This window comes from Dunckerocampus dactyliophorus, chromosome 12 (genome assembly GCF_027744805.1).
Source record: "Dunckerocampus dactyliophorus isolate RoL2022-P2 chromosome 12, RoL_Ddac_1.1, whole genome shotgun sequence".
Classification (NCBI taxonomy): Eukaryota; Metazoa; Chordata; class Actinopteri; order Syngnathiformes; family Syngnathidae; genus Dunckerocampus; species Dunckerocampus dactyliophorus.
The window spans coordinates 14053459-14075786 of record NC_072830.1 but is presented as its reverse complement, the minus strand read 5'-3'; the positions used below and the strand labels follow the sequence as shown (position 1 = coordinate 14075786).

Genomic DNA, 22328 nt, shown 5'->3' with positions numbered 1-22328 from the left:
CAACTGTAGGATGGTTGGTAAGAAGGAAATTATTCTGAATTCAAACAAGCTATGATGCTTCCTCCAAAGATAACAACGCTCAGCTGTGAGGTCACAGAGGTTTACCGTTATGTTTATTATTGAGGTTGGAGTTTGCACTGTCTGCATAATGTTAAGATGTTTCTAATATTTTAGCAGGTAAACAAACACTTGCTTATCTTTGTAAAGGCAACTTTTTCAAAATAATTCTTCTACTGAATTTTAAATCTCTCATCCTAAAATATCAGCGGCCCATCCTGACAAGGCGGTCGCTCCATCTAGCGGTTGGACTGTGCATTGCAGTATTGTTACTGGAGCCCTTGTAAGGCCTCCTATTTTTTTCAACATTTACCTGTAATGCCTATAAAAAAATGACACCATTTAAGTCATCGTATTTTTTATTACATTTTTTCAAATCCATAACAGCAAGAATCAAATATAGCAATGCAGGCCCCCTGGGAGGCAAAAAAACCCCAAACAAATGTGTGAAATTCCACCTCCGGTCTGATTGGACATTTTATGGCTTTAGACTAGCTAAACGTTTAGTCTCTTGACTGACACATCCTCCCTCGTGCGGGAGGGAAAAGGGGTCCGCTGCAGTAAAACACGCAGAAACAAACGGGCAGCAGAGGACATAATACATCATATCAGCACTACTAGCAGAGAAAACAAAACAAATGGTTCTATCTACGCATGCGTGCTCGCAGCAGGTGATGACGACCAAGGTGATGTGGTTGCTGACCAAACCACAGAAAAACCCCCACAAAAAAACGGTTGGTTTCATCTTTTAGAAGCACAGCTTACATGAACGTGAAGAACACACGTAGCGCTATGGTCTTTGTGCCGCACGTCTCCTAGTGGCGACTATACTGTAGTCTCAGGATTTTTTTTTATTTTATTTTTAAATAAACCACTATTCTATTTTTTGTATAAATATCTTATTCCATTACATGTTGATATTGTATGAATAATTTAAATACATCTTCCTCTGTAACATGTTTTCTTAAGTCTTAGTACTGAGTGTTTTTTTTGTTATGTGTTTCCTTTAACATGCATGTGTCCCCGTGTTAAAGAGACGGTATGTGTTGTGTTGTTTCGGCCTGACAGTAAAGTGAGGGGAGTGACCCCCCCACCCTCCCTCTTCCGGACGGTTACCTGGCAAACTACAAGCTGCTGACAAATTAAAACAAGGAGGAAGAGCGACAATAGACCCTTTTTACGGTGACATCAGATCACTCAAAGGAAACGTGCACGTTTTTTTTACCTTTTGCCCATCATCCACAATCCTTGAGCACATGTGTCTTTCTCTTTTCCGTGCGTTGTAAAGATATAAAAACTGCTGAAAAAAGGCAGCTAAAATGCACAAAATGAGACACACCTATTCCACCTATAAAGCCTTCTGAAAAACCTCAAAAAGCGCCAACAACGCCCTATTTACATAATGTGACCTGCATATTAACCAAACTACAGCGACATTGTTATTATTGGTATTAACATTTTTACACCTAAGAACTACTTTACTGGTGTAGTGACACCACGCAATACCACACCAGCCAGCTACTAGCCAGCTAGCAAATAGCTCCACCACACACTCAGGCCACTACCGAAAGGTAACGCTACGTATTGGCACTGCCGCCACTGCTGTGTTTTTCTCTTTGAGTTTGAAAAAGCTAACGCTAGCTGTGGTGTTCCTTTCTACGTTGCTATGTGAAATCAATGCACCCGGGAAGGAAGTTGCGCTAATGCTTTAAAAGACCAAAACACTGTAAGTCTGACATGTTATCACAGCATGGATATAAAACCTTAAAACCTTGTTGGAGGTTTTTGAAGATGCTTTAATAGCAGGCTTTCTAGGTGGAATAGGTGTGTCCCATTACGTGCATTAATTAGCAGCCTCGTTTTAGCTGTTTTTAGATCTTTTCAATGCACAGAAAAGAGAACTATAGGTGGGTTCATGTCTTACAGAAGGACTGTGGATGAAGGGCAAAATTCTTTTCCTTTAAAGGTCCCATGTTATGGTATTTTTCAACAATTTTAAATGTCTTAGAGGTCCTGTTCTCAGGGCATTGAACCCATCGCAACTGGACTGTTCAGGTTGAGCAAACGGGTGAGGGAGATGATGTGGGAGACATATTAATGATATAACAAGTTTAAAAAGTTTGTTTTCTATAATAGGGGACCTTTGAGCGCCGTCTTTTCCTGGAGTTATCAGCACTTAAACGAAACATCTTCCCCTTTAATCGAAATTCCTTTAGGGTGGTCAATAACAAAACATGATTTAATGTCTGTGGTGAATTTCTTTACATTTTATGATATAAAGCAGAAGTGCCGTCACCATAAAAAGGTCTACTGGTCTGTCCTGAAAGGGGGCGGGGTTAGAGAATGGCAACTCTTCAGCACCCTTTTTGACGCAAGCTATTTTTTTTGACATGTTTGTTCAGCCTTTCATAAGATTGTTTTTGTTGTTATCCTAGCAAAACACTCTGTCATTACAGACATATTTTTTATATTCAAAATAAGATCTCAATATACATGATTCTCTCTTTTTTTTCGACTATGTACAGAAGTGCAAAAAGTCAAACTTTCATCGCCCCATTCTGTCCCCGCGTGGGCTTCCTGTCATGTGACACCGCCGGGGCAACTCCGCACAATACCTGTCAACATTTGCATTTGAAAATAAGGAACATTTTCCAGAAAATGAGGGAAAAGAAGGGAAATTCTGGTCTTTCCGACACAATTTTACAAAGCACAGTGAAAAGATCCGACTGCTTAAAAGACCCGACTACTGTGGCGCAACCTTGTCGTGTTATCCTACTTTTATTCGGAAGACCTGACTGTACCGGCCGCCGATGTTGCCCGAGTGTTGCCAAACGGACCGGAAGCTTAAAGTAAAATTACGGGAACAATACGGGAAACAAGGGGCGGGGGGTTGACAGGTATGCACCAGACAAAAATACAAAAACAGAGAGATCAAATATGCAGCTTGTTTTCCAACATGGCCCATTTTCCAAGGAGTAAAAATATCCAAACAGTAATTATTATTATTATTATTTGAAATGGATACAGTAGAAAATAACATTTGTACTCTAAACACGCAAGAACAATATCTTTTTTTAATAGTCTTTTTTTCTCTTTTGAATTTATATGACTAATTACAAACCTTACAATCAGTTAAAATACTACCCGGTTGCCGTGGCGACAACCCTGCCTCTCTGTTCTATTATTATGTCATCACTTATATAAAACGTATTTGCTCAAAGAACACAAAGAGACTAGATAAGTGAACAATAATAATAATAATAATAATAATAATAATAATAATGCATACGCTTGGTCAATATGCATAATGTAGAAAATATTGACCTTTACAATCGTCATACTCAAACTAAATATACATACACGGAATTCCACGCAAACAGACATGAGAACACCTAAAGTCTGCTTAGAAGAAAGATAAATAGAACCAAACATCGTACAAAGAAAAGGAAAAGGCGTCAAGATCAGGCAAACGCTTGGTTTGAAATGTTGCATTGTGCTGACCCGACGGTACATTCTAAGGCTTCTGATGAGGAATACCACCGTCACATGAAATACGGCAGACATAGCGGAGATCTCCGTATGATCTTTCCTTGATGACGCTCCCGAAAACTAGTCCAGCCACCAAAAACAGCAACACAAGAAAATACTTTGGCAAAAAAAAGAAAAAATCCAAAAATCTGGTAAACAAAAGTTCTTAAATGAATCCAACAGCAAGAAGAAATCTACATTGACGATCTGTGGGAAACAAAAAAAACAAAAACACACACAAACATCCGCCAGTAGTTGTCCTGCCAACTGATTACTTATTATCACCACCAGGGGGAGTCTTGGAGCAACCGCGTGGAACTTAAGGAGAGCGACATTCAGTGGAAGATTTGAGGATTGTGACGACAAATAGTGACGCATTAAAGGGAAACTGATTGCTTTGCATGACGGCTGATAGAGAACCATTCACGTGTTAGCAAAGTATGGCCTTGCGCTCCACTCCCACCTGCATCCATAACATACTCACTCACGCGTTTCCACACCAGCATGTGCGACAGAGTCCCCGTTCTTCGTCTCCTCTTCAACTCAGACATAACGTGCGCCTTTGTGTGAACACACCAGAGACAACAACCAATGACGAAACATACAAAAGACGCCATCCTTTCTCCTCCGTGACGTACAGTACGCAGCGATCTGCTCGTCTTTTTCGCTTCATGTTGACATTCAAAGTGTGCCCGGTGAATAAAGGTTAAATGTATGCAGTGTGCATGTAGTGCACGGGAATGGGATTGGAGCAGACCCGCCTCTTGTCCTCTTCACGCGGAGATTCGGGAGGTTTCTTTCTGCTTCTTTTGTTTGTTGAACCGCCGGTCTTGCTCTCCAGTTCCACCTGGAAGGAAGTTGACACAATGAAAAGATGACATCAGGGGTGTCCTTCTAAAACTAGAATTTAACAAGAAAACCACAAAAAAAAGCCCAAACAAAACAAACAGGTCGTAATTTTATAATAACATTGCAATATATTGAGGAAAAATGATGCAATTTTAGTAGCATCATGTTGGAATATTACATTTAAATACAGTATTTTTTTTGAAGTTGTAATATTATGAGAAACATCCATCCATCCTTTTTCTTTGCCGCTTATCCTAATTAGGATCGCGGGGGCTGGAGCCTATCCCAGCTGACTTTGGGCGAGAGGCGGGGTACACCCTGGACCGGTCGCCAGCCAATCACAGGGCACATATAGACAAACAACCATTCACACTCACATTCATACCTATGGACAATTTAGAGTCTCCAATTAACCTAACATGCATGTTTTTGGAATGTGGGAGGAAACCGGAGTACCCGGAGAAAACCCACGCACGCACGGGGAGAACATGCAAACTCCACACAGAAATGCCCAATGGAGATTCAAACCCAGATCTTCCAGATCTCCAGACTGTGTGGCCAACATGCTAACCACTGTGTGGGCCAGAAAGTTTAAATATTTGGAAAATTACAAAAAAAACCCAACAACAGCAAAAATGGGGAAAAAGAGCAAAGTTGATACTAATAGTAGGCTTTTCCACCTATATCAGCCCCGGGCCGCGGCCCGTTACCGGGTCGTGCGTCATTTGGTACGGGGCCGCACAGAAAGAAAAAAATATTTTTTTGTTTTATTTTGAAAAGTGGCCGGATTCTCTCTGTTACATCCGTCTCACTTGACGCATGTCCATTGTGCGTGTGCTAACTTTATCTCATGCCGCACAGATAGACTACTACTGTATTTTTACCATTTTTCTTTCACCTCATATTTGGTGTCAAATGCTGATACTATGTGGGAAGGCATAAAGGTAAGTTTTGATGACTTATTGAGTGCTAATGTGCTCATTTGTCTCAAGTGAATTCATGCTAGCTCACTGCCTTTGACCTCACACGACATACAGCGATGTAATCATCTCTCTGGAAACACTTGGCTGGAACTTGAACTGGTGGATGGTGGGGCGGCATTCATTTTGTGCTTTTAATTTGATGTTATTCATGTCTTAGTTTTACACAATACATAAAAAATAAGATAAATTAGATCGCTATAATGTACGGACCAAGCCATGACAACTTCTTTACAACTTCGTAGCATATCTACATGTGTTGCTTTACAAAATATCAAAGTGTCAAAGTTGCATCCTTTCATTTTTCGCTATGTTGCCTTTGCTGGATAAAGTTTGGACACCCCTGATATAGATGGTACATCCATAAAATGTCCTAACCCCAATCACTTTGAAATGATGACAAAAACGTTACATTTTCTTGGAAAAATCTGGGAATATTTTGTCAAACGAATCCCTGTCAAAACTCAAACCTAAGCGTTATTATCACTGCAAAGAAATGTTTGCTCTTCTTGCGCTTTGCGGCCGTAAAGCATGAAGAAACATATCTGGAAGAAAGATTTGATGATGAAACTGTTGCAAAAGTAGCAGATGAAAAGTTCTTTGCTTGCTTCATGTTACGTCATAAACAGCATTTTTGATTGGCAGGTGAGGTGAGTTGAGAGTACATACTGTTCCGGCCGATGCTCCTACATCTGGGTGACATATTTGTGACTAGTCAGATGGTCTGCAGATATTATCGGAATCTGATGGGGAGGGGGGAAACAAGAAGAGGTGAAAACACCACAAGAAAAACAAACAAGGATGATGCTCACAAGTAAAAACGCCGAACACGCATGTAAACTTCTAAGCAATCACGACAGCTCACAAGTTCAGAAGATTCAGCCTCATGCTTTCTCATTCATATTTCATCAGGAGGAACTCCAGCCAGACACACAAACAGCAGAGGGCGCCGGAGAGACGGGGAGCGAGAGAGAGCGAGCGAGAGAGAAAGAGAGAGAGAGAGTGGAGCAAACCTGATTGGCTGAGGCGGTTGCAAAGGGAACACTTGTGGCAGATGTCGTGGCTGCAGACACAGTGGCCGGAGAAGCACCGTGCATCATGGGTACTTTGGAGGGAAAGATCACACAGGCGTTTCAACCACAGCCTCATTTGCAGCATCCTTTCTATGCCTGCCCATACCAGAGCTCTGAAACATGACTGCATGACTCCTTCCATCAGGATTCTTACACTTAATCCACAGGTTTGTAACAGTATAACTTAGAAGAAAAACAGACAACCTTATTAGCAAGGGGAACAGAATAATAATTCCCCCCAAAAAATCAATAATTACAAATAATTATAGTAAGAAATATTTTAAAAAAAAATCTGAAATGGTAAAATAATATTATATTTTTCACAAAATAAAAACTACAATCAGTTATCTCTTGATGGTAAAAAAAAAATGCATTTTAGAAAAATAATAAGTCATCAAAAAAATAAGTCATCAATAATTAAAAAATAATTAAGACTTGTCAGAAATATTTGAAAAATAGCTGAAATGATAAAATTCTATATTTTTCATAACATAAAAAGTACACTCAGTAACCCCATAATGATAAAAAAATTTGATAATTAAAAATAATTAACCCTTGTCAAAAATATACAACAAATCTGAAATTGTAAAGTAATTCAATGTCTTCATAAAATAAAAAGTATGCTTTGTAACCCCGTAATGATTAAAAAAATAAATAGAAGTAATCAATAATTACAAATAATTAAAACCTGAATTTGTAAAATAATATTCTATTTTTTTATAAAATAAAAAGTACACTCAGTAACCCCTTAGTGCTAAAAAAATATATATTTTAGAAAAAAAATAATACATTTTTAGAAAAAAAATAATACATTTTTAGAAAAAAATAAATAAGTACAAATAATTAACACTTGTCAGAAATCATTTTACAAAATGTCTGAAATTGTAAAATATTCGATTTGTTATTTAAAAAAAAACTACTGTCAGAAAGTTAATGACAAAACAAAAAAAGTAATTTTGGAAAGTAAGAACAAAAATCTATAAGAATAATAATTACTTGTAAAAAAAATCTTAAGAAAATATCTGAAGTTGTTTATATATATATATATATATATATATATATATATATATATATACACACTGTATATATATATATAAATTGTAATTGTGGGCAACAGAGTTTAGCTTTTTGTGGAAGAAATATGATTGGTGAACATAAATAGAAACAATTTAAGAGATGGTGTCTATGTGTTTTCTGAGTGCACAATACAGGCCATTACTTTTACAAATAGTGCAAAGAAAGTATACAGACTAGAAGCTCTCAGCGCTCTCACATTTAGGAGTCATGTGTATAGGCAGACATTGTAATGCAGTGTTCGAGATGGTTAGGGAGCTTGGGGACAGAAATTCTGCAACAAGCACGAGGTGACAGGCAGACCTGCAGCACAGCACAAGTGTGTGACCCAAACAACAACAATGTAGTTTCATGTGAGGTTGGAGGTCAGCCAGACGTTGACTTGTGTGGAGGTGGAAGGTGTCACTTTGTGTCGTGGCTTCACATAAAGCATGGCTTTCAATAGAATCAGGAAGTAAAGCTGGCACCTACCAACACTTGTTGCAGGCGTCATGCACAATATGGAGCCTGCCCATCATGCATTGCAACAGGAAGTGGAGTGGAAAGGGAGGGGAACAAAAAAAAAATGAAGAAAAGTCATTACAAGTGTTATAAAAATCAGACAAGATTGGCTTGAACCTGCATGACAACACGACATCCTCGTACTGTTGCTTCACTACATTGTCTTACTACAACTAGTCCAATTCATTGTGCATGAAATCCTACTAAACTACCATCACAACAGGATCAGGATTCAGAACCTTCAGAAAGCGTGCAGCTGAGTCCTGCCAGCCCAGTGGTGCAGCGTCTATTGTAGAGTTTGGATCTCTCGGTGGCAGCCTATTCTTATAGACTCTCGGAGGAGAATGTGGCACACAGCGGAAGGTGACAGTACACACTGGATGTGCGTTAAATGTGTCATGCCCACTGGTCATTTACGTGGGCTTTGCCGCCATTTCACGCTCGTACTCCTGCACTTTCACTCTTTATATGTCACTTATTTCCCTTCTTAGACCCACACATTTGAGACAAACGGAAGCTGTTGTGTGACTTGGCTATCTGGTCGCTGAGCTCTAACAGGGCACAAAAATATGATGTTGCATCTGCTAGCAAATATGTACTTTATCTTCCTACGTGACTTTATTCTCTCAATATTCAGACTGTTTTCTCAGTAAATTATGACTTTGTCTTCTAATATTATGACCTTTATCTTGTCTTATGACTTTCCCCCCTATAATATGAAGTCTTCATTCTCATTACTTTTTTCATAAAATGACTCATTTTTCTTGGAAATTCATTAGACTTCATTCTTGAAAAACTATCACCATAGTTCTAATAAAAGTTTTATTCCAATATGCTAATATGTGTTCTTGGAATATTTGACTTTATTGTCATCATTCTCTGACTTTAATACTTCCGATATTATGACTTTATTGTCACAGTATTACAACTTTTTCTTTTTAAATGTATGATTCACTTAATGCTAGGATTTATTCCTCTGCTATTTTAAAACCTTGGCACAGTAGTCTAACTTTTGGTCATAAAAATAAGAACGTTTTCTTGGAATTTGACTTCTGAGTATGATTTTCATATTATTACAAGACCTGAAGTATTTTTGACTTTATTCTCATAATTCTCTAACTTATCTTTCAATATTACTGCCACAGTATTGCAGCTTGTTACTTTTAAAATGAGGAATTTTCTAGTAATATTGTGACTGTTTTTCCCCTCATAAAATAATGAGTTCTCGACACTGTCACTTTTTCCTCATAAACCCACCTTTTTTCCTGAAATATTTTGACTTTATTTTCATAATTCTTCTCTGACATTAATCCTTCCAATATTCTGACTTTATTTTCACAGTATTACAACTTTTTCTCTTTAAAATGTTGACCTTTTTTTGTCAATACACAAGTTTTTCTTGTAATATTACAACTTCATTCTTATAATGTCCTGAAATATTTCGACTTTATTCTCATAATTCTCTGACTTATATCTTCCAGTATTATTGTCATAGTATTGCAAGTTGTTACTTTTAAAAAGAGGAATTTTCTATTCATATTCAGACTTTTTTTTTCCTCATAAAATATTGACTTACCTGTATGATCACTTTTTCCTTACAAATTAAACCTTTTTTGCCTGAAATATTTTCACTCCATTCTCATAATTCTCTGACTTATATTTTTCAACATTATCGCCATAGCATTGCAACTTGTTACTTTCAAAATTAGGAATTTTCTCGTAATTTTATGACTTTTTTTTCTCATAAAATAATGACTTTTCTTGTACTATCATACCTTTATTCTCAGTTCATGACTTCCTAAATGGGATGCTGTTAAAAGGTGTTTTTCCTCGCCTCCATCGCCAAAGTGCATGTTTTCTTGAGCTACATGGTCTGCGCTGTCTCATCATACCTTTTCCCAGAATGATGGTTTCATTTGTGTGCGCATGCGTGTGAATGTACATGCACATGCCTAAAATGATGGTGACCCTCCCCCCACTCAAACCCTGCTTGTGCCCCCATCCCCACCACCAGGAAACATCATCATCATCATCACCTGACGGGATGAAGGCAGCCTGCTGCTGGAACTGCATATTGGCCAGAGCCTGTTGATACTGGAATACGCCGGCGTTGAACATGGTGGTGGCACCGTTGGCTTTTTCAAGTGCAGGTCTCTTTGGTAAAGGGGGCAGGACAGGAGGGAGCCCCTGATGAGGGCGACCACGAGGGACGACGCGGGACATTCAGGAGAAGAGAGAGGAAAGATAAAAGTGAGTACTGGAGAAAGACGGGAGAGCAAACACTATGAATCAGATGATGGATCTTATGATGGGCATAACAATCTGGTACAAATGTTGAATATGCCGTGCAAGACTACGCTATTGTTAGACATAAAACATACATTCCACATGCATTGCAGGCTCGCCTGAGGTGATGAAATGACAATTTTAAATATTTTTAAAACATCATTTACTTATTTTCAACAATAACAAGCTTGTTTTCTGTACTATACAAACCCAGTATTTCCTCTTTGTTTACTCAACTGCAGAAAGTACCAATCATCTATTAGAGATAAGGCTTTTGTTAAGGTGGAGGTCTTCAGTTGTGCATATACATTTTTATAAACATATTACATTATATCAGGGGTGTCCAAAGTGTCCCCGGGGAAAATTATTTAAAAAATGGAAGTCATTTTACAAGAATTAAGAGAAAATATTAAGAGAAAAAAGGTTTTAATCTAAGGAAAAAAGTTGTAATTTTATGAGAATAATGTTGTAATACTACAAGAAAAAAATAATGTCATTTTAGCAGCATAAAGTGAAGTGAATTGTTTTTTTTTTTTAAGTTGTAAGGATGAATATTGTCATTTTTGGAAAATTGGGTTGGAGAAAAAGTTATGTTATTCAAGATTCAAGATTCAAGAGAGTTTTATTGTCATGTGCATAGTACAACAGCAGTTATACCATGCAATGAAAATCTTATTCTGTTCATTCTCCCAAGAAAAGAAAGAAAACAAATGAAAGAGTAAGAACATAAGAAACATAAACACATAAACATATATACCAATAAACTAAGCAACAACAACAGAAGAGACATTAATACAAATAAATAATACGAATAAATAAATAAAGTGCTATGAGTGTGTGCGTGTGTTGCGTGCGCCGTGTGCGAGTGCTTCGTTGAGGAGCCTGATGGCCTGTGAGGAGCCTGATGGCCTGTTATGAGAATAAAGTCAAAATATTATGGGAATAAAGTCATAATTACAAGAAGAAAATGTACAAGAAGAAGGCTGAAATACAAAAACAGACAAAAACAACTGCACAAAGCAGAAATTGAGAAAACTGTAAAAAAAAAAAAAAAAGCTGCAATTTTATGAGAATAAAGTCAAAATATTATGAGAAAAAAGGCGTACTCTGAAGAGAATAAAAGTCACACTTTCACCAGAATAAACTCATAATATTCTGAGAAAAAATAATGTAATTTTAGTGGCATAGAGAAAAGGTTAGGTTGGCGAAAAAGTTAAAATATTAAGGGAATAAAGTCAAAATATTATGAAAAGAAAATTGATGAAGAAATTTGAAAATATTTGAAAAATAAAACCAACAAGAAAAACAAGGAAACAACAAAAAAAATAACAATAGCAAAGAATAAACAGCAAGAATAAAGTCAAAATATTATGAGAAAAAAGTTGTAATCTAAACAAACAACAAAATAAAGGTGCAATTTTTGGATCTTATGGGAATAAATGAAAAACATTAATAAAGTCATATTATTACAATAATAAAGTTTACTAGAAGAAAGCTGAAATAATTGGAAAATTTAAAAAAACAGCGGAAATGGAAAAACAGCTGTAATTTGACAAGAATAGTCAAAATATTAAGAGGAAAAAGCTATATTCTAACAAAAAAGTCAATATTTTACAGGAACTAATATTATGCAGTGATTTTATGAGGGAAAATAATTTCATTTTAGTAGCAAAGAGTTGAAATATTAAAGAAAAAAATAAGACAATAATATGAGAATCAAACAAAACAAATTAAGTTGGAATTTTTTTTATTATTATGTTGGGGAATACATTCTAATATGTCTGGAATAAAGCATAACGAGAAAAAAAATGTATGAAGATTTTTTAAGAAGAAAGTTGAACTATTTGGTAAAACAACAGCAAAAATGGGAAAAAAGAGTGAAGGTGATACTAATAATACGCAGGGCGTATCGGGGCGGCATGGCTCAGGTGGTATAGCGGTCGTCTCCCAACCTGAAGGTTGCGGATTCGATTGTCCGCCCTCACGTGATCGTGTCGAAGTGTCCTTGGGCAAGATACTGAACCCCCAGTTGGTCCTGATGCTGCGTCATCAGTAGGTAAATGTGTAGGTAAAAGTGTCAAAGCGCTTTGAGTGCCTTGGAGGTGGAAAAGCGCTATACAAGTGAAAGACCATTTACGCTTTTTCACCAGCAAAGCAGTTTTTTCTTAAAATATATATAACTTCTCAGCATATGTGTTGCTTTAAAAAATATCAAAGCGGCAAAGTTGCATCCTTTCATTTTTGACTATACAGTATAGGCCTCAATAAATAATGTTTGGACACCCCTGCTTTATATTTTTATCTTTCTCCACAAATGCATTTATACCTACTACTACTACTAATACTACTCAAATAATAGTATTTATTGTACCATTCCACCTTAAACTTTACCTTTACAGATGCCATGTTATTTTTTTTCTGAGCGAAGGCCACTATTATGTAATAATCAGTTCATCACCCTCATGTGTTAATAAGCCAGCACAGGTAAAGTAAACATCTACAGCAGGACACAAACAGCTACATGCCAGGCTAAGAGGTGAAAGGTCATAGGTACCAGGTCACAAGCCGCGTCGAGGGGCCGCTTCTGTGATTTGACAGCCGACCGAGTCTTAATTAGCGGTGCAGCGAGCACGTGATGACAATGGGGCCAATGGGGTTCAAGCGCATTAACATAAACCAGCAAGCGGAGGGGGTGGGTGGGGGCGGTGCATCATGGGAGCAGCAGTGTATTGTGAACAAAGAAACAAAACAAAGCAAAAACCAGTCATTGCAGTGCAGTTTACAACCATAACAACACCTGAGCATGCACATTAGAATTATCCACCCATCCATTTTCTGTGCCGCTTTTCCTCATTAGGGTCGCAGGGGCATGCTGGAGCCTATCCCAGCTGACTTCGGGCGAGAGGCGGGGTACACCCTGGACTGGTCGCCAACCAATCGCAGGGCACATATAGACAAACAACCATTCACACTCACATTCATACCTATGGACAATTTAGAGTCTCCAATTAACCTAACATGCATGTTTTTGGAATGTGGGAGGAAAGCGGAGTACCCGGAGAAAACCCCCACACACACGGGGAGAACATGCAAACTCCACACAGAGATGCTTAAAAGAATTATTTGAATGTAAAATTTGTTTTTGTTTTTTGTTTTTTTACATTTAATTATGAGGAAAACATATTTTTGTTTTTTGCAAATCAAGTCCCAGAGGAAAGGGCCACACTGTGACGTTAACTCGTGAACACAAGCAAGACAACCACATTGGTTGCAAAACACAAAATGACGTAAATGGCGAAGTATTTCGCCATTTCAGTAAAGATTTCATGGTTCTTTGTAAAAGGTGCTGCCATCACCACCTTTATCTGAACTCTAGTAGTTTGAAAGGCCATTTTCTATGTTCAAGCTCAAGCTACTAATTAAAAGTGAAATGTCAGACTACCTGCTGGTACTAATGGAGAGAGCGGTTGAGCCGTGATAAGATCAAATTGAGAGCCATATAAATGTTCCAATTAGAAACAACAATGACGATGCTCTCTCTTGCAGGGAATCTCCATGGTGTAAAGTGCACTAACCCAAATGACGTGGCCCGGTGAAAGCATACATCAGTGGTGTCCATTTATGGCCCGCGGCTGTTTGTTTATTGGCCCTTGGCACATTCTAAAAATATAATTTAACAAGAAAACTAAAAAAAAAAAAAAAAGAACAGCACAAATTTAGAAATCAGCACTAGTTTTACAAGAATAAAGTCAAATTATTAAGATCATTTTTTTTATCTAACAAGAAAAAGTGGTAAAACAATAATAATGTAATATTTTGAGTAAACATAAAATAATTTTGGTAGCATAAGGTTAAAATATGAAAGATTTTTTTTTTCAATTATGAGAAACAAACAAAACAACAAATAAAGTTGGAATTTTGGGGAAAATTACATTGCGAGAAAAGTTATATGCTTCCCAGAATAAAGACAAAATATTGTGGGAATAAAGTCATAATTATGAGAAAGTTGAAGTGGTTGGAAACCCCCCCAAAAAAACAGCAGAAATGCAAAACACAGCTGTAATTTTACGACAATAAAGTCAAAATTTAAGAGAAAAAAGTTGTATACTAACGAGAAAAAGTCACAATTTTATGAGAATAATAAAATAATAAATCATTATGAGGAGAAATAATAATGTTCAAGGCATAGAGGTGAAATAATATTTTTTTTTAAGTTAAATTACGAGAAAACAAAAAAAAAACTGATGTCATTTTTGGAAAAGTAGGTTGGACGAAAAAGTCTAAATATTACAGTAATAATGTCAAAATATTATGGGAAAAAAGTCATAATTATGAGAAAAAAATTTGCTAAAAGAAAGTTGAAATATTTGTAAAATGCAAATAACCGCTCAAAAACAGCCAAAATGAAAAAAAGAGCAAAAGGGTGAAGTTAATATTAATAATAAGCTTTTTCATATATATGACTAAGCTTAGATGCAGTTTTTTCTAGAAATATATATCTAACTTCTTAGCATATCTACATGTGTTGCTTTACAAAATATCAAAGTGGCAAAGTTGCATCCTTTCATTTTTCACGTGGCCCTCAATAGGAAAAACATTTGGACACCCCCAGCATACAATGATCCCTCACTTATGGTGGTCAATTGGTTCCAAACCTGACCATGATAAGTGAATTCATGCTAAGTAGGATTTCTTCTTTATAAATGGAATATTTTCATAGTTAAATCATGGAAACTCTGTTTACAACCTTCTAAATATGATTTTGAACATCATTTGAGCCCTCTAGACATAAAATAGCACCCCTATAGTCACCTCTATACTTCTATTACCCAATATAATAGATATAATTGGCGGAAATAAGCAATTTAAGACAAAAATAATAAACTCGTGCTTGTGTGTATTTAAAAAAATGTGTCTCAGACATGTGGACAGGAAGTGAGTTGAGTTTTAGCTGAAGTATGGCCACGACAGTAGCTCATGTTATTATTATGAAGTTGATGATGATGATTACGTTATTATTGTGCCTGTTGTGAGATAATTCAAACCTGTAATAAAAGTCTGTTGTTCTGGCGATCAAGTGTGGTGCTTGTGTTACTAGTGACACCTAGTGGCCAGTGTAGACTACAGTTCATCAGCGTCTTTTAAGGCCTGAAAGCAGGGGTGTCCAAACGTTTTTCCAGTGAGGGCCAAACGAAAGGATGCAACTTTGCCACTTGGATATTTTGTGAAGCAACACATGTAGACATCCCATGCTGCTGCCCACGGACTGACCATGGCTGGCTACACGTCCACCCTGCAGACATACGAGGTCAAATGCGTCCTGAAATCAGTCAACACAAAGAAAGCAGCAGGGTCTGATGGAATCCCAGGCAGGGTTCTCAAAGGGTTCTCTCACCAGCTCACAGAGGTTTCAATTGACATTTTCAATCTCCTGTCCCCGCCTGCCTTAAATCGACCACCGTCATCCCGGTGTCAAAACATGCCAACATCAGCTCCCTCAACAACTATAGACCAGTGGCCCTAATCCTAATCATCAAAAAAGTGCTTTGAAAGACTCATCCTGGGGCACCTGAAGACATCTCTCTCGCCCACCTCGGAGTAGCACCAGTACGCTTATAGAGCAAATAGATCCATGGAGGATGCCTTAAATTCTGTGCTCTACATAGCAAAGTCCCACCTGGAGCAGAAAGGGGCATATGTGAGGCTTTTATTCATTGATGTTAGCTCTGCTTTTAATATCGTTGTCTCCAGCATTTTAGTCAAGAAATGAGTGGATCTTACTTTATCACTGCATTGCACCTTATGATCATGCACTTTACCACTGTATTTATTGATATCTGCCTGTGGGTCTTTGGGTGTGTGTGTGTGTGTGCGAAAGGATAACTGGGAAGAGCTTTTAAATTGTGTTGTATTGTATAATGCAATGACAACAAACCCATTCTATTGTATTCTAGATATGCTAAGAAGTTATACATATTTCAAGAAAAAACTGAATCTCAGCTTTGTCAAATACGTGAAAAAGCACATTATTATTATCAACTTACATTTTTGCTCTTTTTTAATTTTCCAAATATTTCAACTTCCTTCTCAAATAAACTTTGTACATTTTCATCTCATAATAGCATGACTTTATTCCCATAATATTATAACTTTTCCCCCAACCTAATTTTCCAAAAATGTATTCTGTTTTTCTTTTTTTTTGTTATCGCTTTTTTCTTTATTATTTTTACTCCGTGCTACTAAAATGACATTATTGTTCTTCATCATATTATGAGTTTATGCAGTTTTTATTTTGGACTTTATCGTTGGAAAATTACAGCTTTTTTTTTTTTTTTTTTTTTTTACATTTCTCTTGTTTTTCTTTCTTCTTGGAAATTTTCTTTGTGCAATTATGGCTTTAATTCCCATTATATTTTGACTTTATTGTCATAACACAACTTTTTCTGCAAGCTAATTTTCCAAAAATTCCAACTTTATTTATTTATTTATTTATTTATTTTGTTTCTCATAATATTATTTTAACTTTATGCTACTAAAATGACGTTATTTTTCCTCATAATACCATCCATCCATCCATCCATCCATCCATCTTCTCGTATATATATATATATATATATATATATATATATATATATATATATATACACAGTATATACGTATATAAGTATATACAAGTTTATATTTTTAGAATGTGCTGTAGTCCAATAAAAAAGCAGCAAGAGGCCGCACTTTGGACACCCTTGCCTTAAACTGTATTTGTATTGTAGTTATTTTATCCATTTTTATGCTTGAAAATGCGTAATTTAGACCATAAATCTGTACATTTGCTTAAAATGCATATTTAAGCAAAAAAATATTTGACTAATAATAGGCTATAGTCAACTGCAAAACTGTGATTATTTATTCATTAACAATTTTTTTGCAACACTGATGGCGTGAGGGTGCGATCTTTGAACCGCAAAGTGGCGAGAGACTATTCTATTTGTGCTTCAGAGCAGCATTTTTCAAAGTGTGAGGGGCAGCTTGAGTAAATGGACCTCCGCTAACTTCAGTTATTTTTAAAGGCAAACAAAATGGATTTTTGTACAATCAACTAAAGTAAACAGTAAACAGACGGGGGTTCGTAGAAAACACAAAATATGCTTCCGAAAATCAGCGTTTTAAGAAGCAGGGGAGGCCCCAACTGAATTATATTGTCTGAGGGGAGGCTCGCTGTACCCCCCTGTGCTTTAGATCATGTAACTGGATGAAAAATGAATGAGCACCTACCATGGCGGCAGCAGCCGCAGCCTGGTTGACTTGATGTTGGGCTGCTTTTATTTTGGCCTGCAGGTGAGCTGGAGGGTGGAAGTACTTGCACTTCTCCCGAGAACAGCGGCCTTTAATGTAGTCCATGCACACCGTCACCGTGTTGTCATTGGTGTCAATCATGGTGCTGTCCGCCGGGTGGGCGAAGCGGCAGTCGTTCTCCCCGCGAGTGCAATTGCCCCGCTGGTATTCCCGACATACCTGGTGCACCAAAACATCAATAAATAAATAAAATTACATGTATGTAATGTATGCAGAAAGTAAATAAATCAAACATATTTCATTATTATACTTTAATAGTCTAGTACTTTAATAATCGGAATAGTTTGTATTCTATTACATACATACTGAATATGAGGATTTCATAATTGTATTTGTACAATTAAATTAACTATAATAATGGTTAAATGTATATATTTAAAGTAGGGCCGGCAATCAATTAAAATGTTTATTTGCGATTAATCACATTTTTTGTCCATAGTTAACTCATAATTAATCACAATTAATCCCAGGTAGAAATACATTTTTATCAACAGTAAATAGGGGCGTAACTCTCTTTGTGGTAAATCATTCGATACAGATCTAGATACACGGGTTAAGATATGAGTCAAAAACGATGTATAGTTTAAAAACAGAACGATCTGATACAGTGTACAAACAATATGATTAGATTCGATATGATATGATTCAAAGGTTAACTTTTTTGATGTAGACATGAATCTTACATTGTAAAATAAAGAAGCCAAAAGGGGCATGTGTAAAAGAGCACATCATATCCCCAAGCATGCTGTAAGGCAGGGGTCCCCAACCACAGGAAACATTCACGCACAATGATAAAAAAAAAAAAAAACTCTTTAAAAAAATGTAAATAACTACATCGAATTGAATGTAAATGTATATCAATTTTGGAAATATGGGCCATTGTTTTATTCAAAACCCAATATACAGTTAGAAATCCCACAGTTTTGCATGCTTATGTTGTTTGTTGCAAGTGGTAACCTATCCCACTTTGTTCGATGGTCTTTGAATGCACCTTCTAACCTTCTCCCATGCTGCACAGATAGACTACTATACTGTATTTCCCCCTTTTTCTTTCACCTCATATTTGGTCCAAAATGCTGATGCTATATGGGAATGCATGAAGGTAAGATTCGATGACCTTGTTGAGTGCTAATGGGCATATTTGTTCCACCTCTCAAAAACAAAGTCCAGGCTCGTACTGCTGGATGGTGGGTCTGTATTCATTTAATGCTTTTAATTTGATGTTGTTCCGGTCTTAGTTTTACACAATACATAATAAATAAGATCAATTACATCGCTATAATGTACTTACGTATGTTTTGCTGATGTGTTGAAAATCTTTCCTGGTGACTAGCTAGTGCACTGCTAATGCTATTTAGAGCCATTCTCTTCAGCCATAGTCACATTGATGCAAGCCCTCAAATACTGTAGCTGTCCTTGGCTATGCCTGCCGGTAACTAGCAGCTTGTAAACCAAATTTTAGCTTGCAGTTCAAAGCAAAAAATCAGCGGAGAAAAAACACTAATTAGTTGGGACACTCGTATGCCAAGGTACCACTGTATAAATGAATAATTAAAAAAATACCGGCAGTGCTCCAGTACCTCTTCACTTCTCTCTGGCAGTCGACGTACTCCCGTGACAACTCAACTCACAGCAACAGTCGATACAAATAACTTTGGTCTTGTCGCGAGAGCCATCTTCCAGGGCTTTGAAGCAAAATTTTCCAATCAAAATACCCTTTTCTTTGTCCATTTCTGCTCAATATTTGTTCCTGGCTCCACATCCACCACGGCATTTCCTTAAACTACGGTGTGGGCTGAGGGTCGAACAGGTTAATTGGGCATAAAAAATATTGTTCCATTAAAGGAAATAATTAATGCGTTAATTAATGCCCTAATTTAAACATATAATATACAGGAAATATTATACATATAATATCTACAGTGTATATACTGTATTTTAAAAAATCTATAATATATATACAGTAGTCTAGTGAGGGCCACGTAGTGAAAAATGAAAGGATCCAACTTTGCCACATGATATTTCATAATGCAACACATGTCATGCTAAAAAGTGAAACATATACTGTATTATAGCTCAGCTTTGCCATATAGGTGACAAAGTCTATTATTACTATCAACTTCACTCTTTGCTCTTTTTTTTTCCCCAATATTTGCTGTTTTTTCTTTCAATTTTCCCAATATTTCAACTTGATTCTTTGACTTTATTCCCGTAATATAACAACTGTGGTTCAAAAAAATGTTCAACTTTATTTTGTTTTGTTTGTTTCTCATATTATCGTTTCCCTCACAATGTTATGAGTTCTCATAAAACTTTTCTTGTTAGAATATGACTTTTTTCTCTTAATATTTTGACTCTTTCTGATGTTTTTCCTGCTGTTTTTTGTTGTTTTCATTTTCCAACTATTTCAACTTTCTTCTTGGAAACTTCCCATAATATTAAAACTCTTTCCCCAACTTAATTTAGAAAAAATTACAACTTTATGCCATAAAATGACATTATTTTTCCCCATAATATTACGATATTCCTGTAAAATTGCAACCTTTTTTCTCATTAGACTACAACTTTTTTGTCAGAACATTTTGACTTTATTCTTGCTTTGCTGTTGCATTTTTTTTAAAGTGTTTTTGTTATATTGCATTTTTAGAATGAGTTGTGATTCAATAAAATAACAGCCGCGGGCCGCAAATGGCCCCTGGCTTGAACTTTGGGCAGCCCTGATATACAGTACACAGTATGTTGAATATAGGAAGTGAATAATAAATATCAGTGACTGATGGTTGGATTATATTTAAGACTTTATCATGTTGTTAATATTTTTATGTTTTAAATGAACCTTCAAACGCCAAAAAAAAAAACAACAACAAAACATCCTCATCCACAGCCATGACTAACCCACATCTTCATTTACTTCACCATTTGATGAATTCATGAAAAGGCCTTAGCCTGTTCACAAGCTGATGATCACGTTAAGCGCACTGAGACGATCAATCTTATTGACAGGTGCCGCCATTACTCTTGATTGATAAGCAGAACAGAGCAGAAGCGGCGCTTTTACGGGTCCATCAATCACAGTGCATTTATCCGTTATGCAAATTAACCACGTTTGCTGTTCCTGGGTGAGCCACTCGGGGGCAGCAAAGGGCTTGGCCGCTCACTGAGGCCCATGGGAAATATGAGACCTGAAAGGGGGGGATGGGGGGGGCTTACGTATTTACCAACACACACACACACACACACACACACACACACACACGCACACAAGGTTAGTGCACATATAAATTGAGACCGTTTTTTCCCCCTTTTAGAATAACATTTTGACACATTTAAGAGCCACGCAGTAACTTACCATCCCTGCTTGAGCTCAGGCTGCGTCTCAATTGCGCTAAAAGACATTTAATTTCATAACACCCTATATACTGCACATCTTTATCTCCCCTTTTTCTCCCCCAGCAAATGTCTGCTTACTAGCCTAGCCATCTGCATCAAGTGATTTGTGGCGGACCCGGCTGCCACGCAAAAGGCCACCGCTGCCATTCTCCACAAGCTAACTGTCGCCAGGACGGCTGATCGTCTCCAAACAGCAGACAGAGCGAGCAGTTGGGTTCAAATCTCAATGCATCTAAATATACACCTCCACATTCACATAATGCACATTCATTCCCTTCAACTGGTCTTATTGAAACAAAACGAGCCCGCCTTGTTGTCAGGCAGATGTTGGCGAGGCGGTGAGGGAGGGTGAGAGAGGAACTGTAGGAGTAGGTGATGAATACGGAGTAAAGGACAGAGAGATCAGGATCAAGGAGACAAAAGAGAGAGTGTGTGATGGCGGCGGCCTTGGGCAAGTAAAAAAAAATTCAGAAAAGAGAGTGAAGCTAAATTGGAGTAATTTGATGTCCTCTGCAGCCGCCGTGGACCCACGCCGTGTCTTCCTTAACGGTGCTTAATCATGCATTGGAGTGAGCTAACCCGCCCCAAAGTGCTTAGGTGGAGAAGCAAATGAAGGGCCTGTTAATCATATTTCCGTCCCCATGGTAACTGTCACCCTTGGCCATTTGCATCAGCGCCTTGGCAGGTAAAAAGCAACATGTGACTTTATGGATTTCCTGAATGCTGCAGTGTGGCAACACTTAGGAGAGAAAATAATAGCGAGGGAGAGAGAGTTCTGGAAAATATTTGTACAAAGCAGCTTGTCTTCTAAAATAGGAGATTTCTCTCTGACTTGGGGAAATTGTGCGTAACATATCCGTTGACTGCAGTGCATGATAGTCAATGCGTTCCGAAGCTGTGTTTATTTTGAATGGCATACCAAAAAACTCAACTATGTCTGGCTCCCAAGATATTTTTAGACCTTCAAACCGAGCTTTAGTTTCTGATGAATTTTCACATTCAGTAGCATCACAGGGAGTACTGACCGAATGGGGCCGATAACAAGCAATAACAGCATTTGGGCTAGGTCCACATGTACAGAGTTATTTATTAAATCCATTACATTTTATCACAGTCATTGTAAATAAAGAGATGTCAGATCCATACCAAAGCAACAGGTGGTGCTGTAACACATAACCAATAGATCATTTTAGCCAATCAGAAGCCTGAAGGAAGTAATTTTTGGCATATTTACAGTAAC

At 37.1% G+C, this 22328-nt stretch overlaps 1 protein-coding gene and 1 long non-coding RNA gene across 19 annotated transcripts in view; one reads left to right on the top strand and one right to left on the bottom strand.

Moving 5' to 3' along the window:
* Positions 1 to 409: 409 nt before the first annotated feature.
* Positions 410 to 22328, bottom strand: part of LOC129191387 (muscleblind-like protein 1) — a 202595-nt gene continuing 180676 nt past the window's right edge. For 4 of the 17 annotated variants that reach the window (XM_054794694.1, XM_054794705.1, XM_054794695.1 and 1 more), the window contains 5 exons: positions 17618 to 17857; positions 12903 to 12956; positions 10099 to 10249; positions 8033 to 8068; positions 6165 to 6519 (listed from right to left, as the gene is read on the bottom strand). In XM_054794694.1, coding sequence (XP_054650669.1) covers positions 6323 to 6519; positions 8033 to 8068; positions 10099 to 10249; positions 12903 to 12956; positions 17618 to 17857 — 678 coding nt within the window. In that variant the 3' untranslated portion in view covers positions 6165 to 6322. The other 13 variants (XM_054794698.1, XM_054794707.1, XM_054794700.1 and 10 more) reach the window with 8 other exon arrangements.
* On the top strand, positions 5204 to 14210 carry LOC129191391 (uncharacterized). Of its 2 annotated transcripts, XR_008573200.1 has the most exons (4): positions 5204 to 5378; positions 6327 to 6654; positions 10077 to 10312; positions 13895 to 14210. It is a non-coding gene; the product is annotated as an uncharacterized LOC129191391 (long non-coding RNA). The 2 variants fall into 2 exon arrangements; XR_008573199.1 differs by lacking the exon at positions 13895 to 14210 and having other exon boundaries at positions 10077 to 10872.